Genomic DNA, 6,000 nt, shown 5'->3' with positions numbered 1-6,000 from the left:
TGGAGATGGTAAGTTGTTGGCAGCTTTCAAAAGGGGGGATGCAAGAGAGAAATGGATTATGATCTTGTGTGGGTAATTTGGGATGCAGTAATGCAGTGTTCCCTGGAAAGTAAAAGGGATTCTCGTTAGCTGCATTGAAAATGTTATTGTGGAAAGTTTTGTCAGGGGTGCAATAACTAATGGCTTGTTTAAGAAACAACATCGAGTGCACGATAACTCCCCTGTCAGTCTAAAACAATATCAGTACCTTCCTTTGGATCTGTTGCAGCAGCAAACGGTATAAGCTTAATGCTTTCTTGTTGTGCTGAAATTTGAAAACTCAAATATCCACACAAATAAACACAAAATACACAAAGCATCGTAAGAAAATAACTAAACAAATTAGGAAGAATAATGGGTACTAAATTAGCTCATAAAGTTCAAATTGAAGGTGTTGGATGTTGCCAGACAACATAAAACAATGACAAAAGACCTGCTAGCTTGGATCTTGAGCAGTAGTAACTGTGGTACTGTTTCACACCTAACTCAAAGCCAAATCACAAGAGTCAAGCAACTCCTATCTGACAAGATAAAATAGTACTCGTGAAGGTTTCATTTACTAGTCTAGAATGTTATCACTCTCAAAAACAGCAGGAGGTGGAGAGTTATAGGAAGTGAAGATTTGTTGAAAAAAAGAAATCTGGAGAGAGTCAATTTCATCCATAATCTTACATAAGTTGTTAGTTCCACCAGCCAGTAGAGGTGGGGTGGTTATAGAAGAAGTAATGTAATTTCCTATGTTTAAAAACTCCTTAGCAGAGCAGTGTTAATTTTCCCATTAAATGTTTCCCATGGTGTGGGTTACCAACTTCAATGCAGAGAAATTGCATTTAATTGGATCTCGTAATGTCTCCAATTCTTGAAAATCCAAGGAGGGAAGAGACTTTGATTTCACTTATAAAAGGAGGTGGTACTGGTTGAGAGAAGCACTACTTTGGTGCTTTGTTAGAGATCATCATGGCTTCCAAGAAAGAAGAGCTTCTCATAAGAATGCTGCTGCTGCTGAGCGTATTGATATCATCCCAAGGTCTCTCTCTCTCTCCCTCTCCCCATAGTGGTACAAATTTTGTTTTCTTTCCAATTCATCTTAAATTGTTTTTTTTTCACTAACTTATTACACACTCAAGGAGATGTTACTATGCTACTGTAACCCATTTGGTTAATGGTCAGGGATATTTCTTCAAACCATCAAGTCTAAGAAAATAGTCAAAATTAAGTGCAGCATTTGAACCAGTTCCAAAAGTGGCAAGGTCTAGTTTCAGGAATATTCTTCAGAAATATTTTCCTTCTTTTGCTGCATCACTTTGTCTAAAACTGAGCTTATTATGTCTGAAAGGATGTGGGTGCTATTAGTTATTTATAGGTGATTGTGAAATATAACCAACCACAACAAAAAAGGCACCCTATGCTTACCATGATCTATGACTTCCTCTGTTGTGCAATTATTTTGCACATCAGTGGAATTCCATTAATTCTTTGAGAACTAATTACAATTTACATACCAAAAATGTTGATGTTTGTCACTTCAGGTAGTGAGTTCACCAACGTGAGAAAGAGGCACCCTTATCTGAAGGAAGCAAGCAGCTTTTCATCCTCATCAGAAAGAGGATATGACTACATCATAGTGGGAGGCGGAACAGCAGGGTGTCCGCTGGCTGCCACCTTCTCACAAAAGTTCAAGGTTCTGCTGCTTGAGAGAGGAAGCTCTCCGTATGGCAACCTCAACGTCTCCCACTTGCAGAACTTCCACATCTCTCTAGCGGATACCTCCCCATCTTCTCCTTCACAGCCATTCATTTCTACTGATGGGGTCATCAATACCCGAGCTAGAGTCCTGGGTGGTGGGAGTTGCATCAATGCTGGCTTCTACACTAGGGCCAGCCCAAGGTATGGTTTGACCATACTCTCAATTTGCACCCTTTATGTATGAATAATTAACTTTTTTATTTTGTATACTTTGATCAAAGATGGTCTCATGTTGCCTATCAATTGGCATGTCTACAAAATTCCCTTTTTGATTGTTCATTTTATAGTTCCATGTCAACAATTCAGTGAAGTACTTCCTCCAAATAATTTTACTCACAAAATCTAAACCAAGTCTGGAATTATTGATTAATGTTCCTTTCACAGACGATGGAGACAGCTCAGAATTAGTTTGGTGCCCAACTAGAACACAACACTCTTCTATGCAAAAACTATAGTTGGCTGAAAAAGACATAAAAAGGTTGACATGCATCCCACATTTGAAATATGGTTTTGAATTGAGATGAAGTGTGCTGGAGCTACTAGTGGTTGGTCTTGATGACATAGAATATCAAATTCAACATAAACTAATAAACTCATTATGCTAATTCTATATTCTTTTCCATACCCCTAAGATAAAAATCAATTGAGCAATGCATCAAAATAAATGACTTTACTCTACAATTAAGTACAGACATAGTCGCCTCCCTAATCTATAAGTCTCTGGTCAAAGATACTGGAAATTGGTTTTTGTAAACTTAAGTGATTGAATAAGGATTTAGATGACCTATTTTGCAAGTACACCATCATCATAAATAAATTTCTAACCAAAACTATTTGAGCAATGTAAGTATTGATATGGTTTATTCAGACGAGAGAATGGGCTTGTTCACAAGCATGGTTCATGGACACAAATGCATGAATGAGCATGGTCCGTACCAACGCTCTACCCAGTTCAAGCAGCCAACTAGATAATGTGCTGACCTACCAGGCAACAGATTCCAACAACTAGAGACATTCCCTACCTATCCCTTTGCATTAGTCAAAATTAATCCAAATGATATGTGCAGAGTGATAGCAAATAGATTACTGTATCAATTTACATCCAAATAGTGAAATAAATGCACATGTATCTTGTCAAGATTTTACCAGGGAAGAGGTTAGATATCTATGATGTCACAAGACAGGACTATAATCTCTAACATCATCTCACGTTCAAAGCTTAGAACATTACTTAATCATAGGAACATCGGACAGCAAGCTTGACTGAGCAGCATAATAGAAGTAATTGATGGTTTTCTTCATGAATTTATGATATTGGTGCTACAATAAGTTGACAGGAAAGGACTCAATTTATATATGAATGATTTTAAAAGGTTAATTAATAGTTTGACATCTCCAATCCTGATCCATAGACCTTTTTTATTACTTATATTTAACAACATCAGCTAAATCAAGGTATGCTTATGCATACCTCAGTTGTCACTTGGTTCATGCCAAACTCTGATTAAGCTTCATCTGCAGTTATGTGAATGCAGCAGGGTGGGATGCTCAGTTAGTAAATGAGTCATATCCTTGGGTGGAGAAGAGGGTAGTTTTCTGGCCAAAAATTGCACCATGGCAAGCTGCACTAAGGGATGGGTTGCTGGAGGCTGGAGTCTCACCTTTCAATGGATATACCTACGACCATTTGTACGGGACCAAGGTTGGCGGCACCATTTTTGATAGGAAAGGTTTCCGGCACACTGCTGCTGATCTACTTGCAGCCGGGAACCCCAAAAACCTCAACGTCTTGCTTCACGCCACTGTGCAAAAGATTGTTTTCAATACTCAAGGTAATGAATGCAACATATGTCTGAGGCATTGTTATCAGTCAATTGAGGGGCATGTAGCTAAAGATGAAACCTAATGCAGGAGCAAAACCAAAGGCAATAGGAGTGGTGTTCAAGGACGAGAATGGCCGGCGACATGAAGCAACCATCAAGAATGGAGCAGGCGAAGTAATATTGTCCTCTGGCGCGATAGGAAGTCCTCAGCTTTTGCTTCTAAGCGGGATTGGCCCCCGGAAGGACCTGGAGAAGATGAAGATTCCGCTGATTCTCGACAACCAATATGTGGGGAAAGGTATGTCGGATAACCCCATGAACACCATCTTCATTCCGACGAAGAAGCCGGTGCGGCAATCCCTCGTGGAGACGGTGGGCATCACCAAGATGGGGACTTTCATTGAAGCCACCAGCGGCTTCAGCCAATCCTCCGACAGCATCCGCTATCACCACGGCATAATGTCCGGCGAGGTACAATTTCAGCTTACATTTACCAACCACGGATTGGAAATTGGTGTCTTGATAAAAATTTAAAAGAAAAAAAAAACTCTGCGAATTTCACAGATAGGGCAGCTCTCCACCATCCCCCCAAAGCAGCGAACCCTAGAGGCCGCCCAAAAGTACGCCAGGAACAAGCGGAACCTCCCCTGGGAAGCCTTCCGCGGCGGCTTCATCCTAGAAAAGATCGACGGCCCGTTCTCCACCGGCGAGCTCCGCCTCGTCGACGCCGAAGTCGACACCACCCCCTCCGTGACCTTCAACTACTTCAGCGACCTGCGCGACCTGCGGCGGTGCGTGCGCGGGATACGCACGATCGAGAGGATCGTGCGCACGAGCCACATCGCGGCGCTCACCGGAGACGATGAGTACTCGATGGCGACGCTACTAAACATGAGCGTCCAGGCCAACCTGAACATGGTCCCCAAACACACCAACGACACCGCCTCCGTGGAGCAGTTTTGCAGGGACACCGTGATCACCATCTGGCACTACCACGGCGGCGCTCACGTCGGCAAGGTGGTCGACAAAGACTACAGAGTGGTCGGCGTCGGTGGCCTCAGAGTGATCGACGGTTCCACGTTTATCAAATCCCCGGGAACAAATCCTCAGGCCACCGTCATGATGTTGGGCAGGTAAAGGAAAACTTTGAAACCCCATTTTTGGTAGGAAATTTATATATTAATATAAAATAAATCAAACCCTAAATCTTAAACCCGATCGAGCCAAACATGACTCGAGCTTACATCGATCAATTAGCGTATAATTTCAAACCTATAGTGTTCTAGTAGTTTAAGATTTAGCATAATTGTATCTTTACTTAAAGTACAATTGAGAATCTTAAATAGGATTAACGATTATATAGATTCATCCTTGATTATATTTTCTCACAGTATGAATCTAAATTTTATATATCTTAACTAAGCATTATATTTTCATCACATTTATTCACATAAACTAATAGACGCGGAACATCTTAGTTTTAACACAATTGAATTATATTAAGACATGGCACGGGTGACTAGTTAAGTCGGCACACAACACTCGAAACTCTGAACTTATTGTGTTCTTTTTTTTCAGGTACATGGGAGTGAAGATAGTGAGGGAAAGATTGGGAAGGGCAACAAGAGTTTAAGTGAGAAAGGCATGAATGGAGTGCATAAAATGTGTGATTTACTTATGGTTATATGTTAAATTTGGGTGTGAAAAATTAGGCTTAGGGATGGAATTTGGAAGGTTGAAATGGTGAATTTGAATGGCGGTTGATGCACTGAATTACATGTTTGACCTTTTGAGTGATTATAATGCAACTAATTATGAGCAAAAATACAAAGAGCATCATTATGTGTTTAAAATTATCAAAGAGAATCCTTTTTATGCTTTTAGCAAAGGGAAATATTAAATGATTAGAATTTAATCAGTTAAAATATTTTTTAAAAATTTTTAAGATTATTATTAAAGATGTCCTAGTAATATTATGTTTTATGAGTTACTTATATCCTTTCTTATCTATTTTCATATTTAATTTCAAAAATAATATCTGATTACTTTTTATTAATAATATTTACTTAATTTTTTTAACTAGTTTAATTAATTTTTAAGCTAGATAAATTAAGATTTTGGCCCGTCAGATTTATCGTTTAGCAAAAAAAGGCACTTTGCCTCACAGTAAAATAATATAATTATTTTTAAGTTTCCACCCCACATGTTGAATCATAAATTAATCGGGTGCATTGTAGCTATTATGAAACCATTTGTATTGTAACAATTATGATTTGTAGCTACTACAACGTGAATATTTGATGAGCAATTGAATACAAGTCTTAATAGTTATAAAACCATACTACAATTATAAAATTATAAATATTCATTTCGTATTTTCTAAGTTGATATT

General features: G+C 39.0%; 1 protein-coding gene across 1 annotated transcript; it reads left to right on the top strand.

The window, feature by feature from the left end:
- The first annotated feature begins 609 nt into the window (after positions 1 to 609).
- LOC121984903 (protein HOTHEAD-like) lies at positions 610 to 5,427 on the top strand. Its single transcript, XM_042538073.1, has 6 exons — positions 610 to 1,066; positions 1,569 to 1,926; positions 3,307 to 3,617; positions 3,697 to 4,079; positions 4,173 to 4,741; positions 5,187 to 5,427. The coding sequence occupies exons 1-6, from the start codon at positions 997 to 999 to the stop codon at positions 5,239 to 5,241; spliced, it is 1,746 nt and encodes a 581-aa protein (XP_042394007.1). The 5' UTR covers positions 610 to 996; the 3' UTR covers positions 5,242 to 5,427.
- The last annotated feature ends 573 nt before the right edge of the window (positions 5,428 to 6,000 follow it).

Source organism: Zingiber officinale, chromosome 5B (assembly GCF_018446385.1).
Source record: "Zingiber officinale cultivar Zhangliang chromosome 5B, Zo_v1.1, whole genome shotgun sequence".
In the NCBI taxonomy this organism is placed as follows: Eukaryota; Viridiplantae; Streptophyta; class Magnoliopsida; order Zingiberales; family Zingiberaceae; genus Zingiber; species Zingiber officinale.
The sequence above is the reverse complement of the archived record's forward strand: the minus strand, read 5'-3'. Positions and strand labels throughout refer to the sequence as shown.

What these genes read in the sequence shown, in the direction of transcription:
- LOC121984903 (XM_042538073.1), top strand. Translation starts at nt 997, where the DNA reads ATGGCTTCCAAGAAAGAAGAGCTTCTCATAAGAATGCTGCTGCTGCTG. An exon ending in CGTATTGATATCATCCCAAG is followed by an intron (nt 1,067 to 1,568) that starts GTCTCTCTCTCT and finishes TTGTCACTTCAG; the next exon opens with GTAGTGAGTTCACCAACGTG. An exon ending in ACGGCATAATGTCCGGCGAG is followed by an intron (nt 4,080 to 4,172) that starts GTACAATTTCAG and finishes CGAATTTCACAG; the next exon opens with ATAGGGCAGCTCTCCACCAT.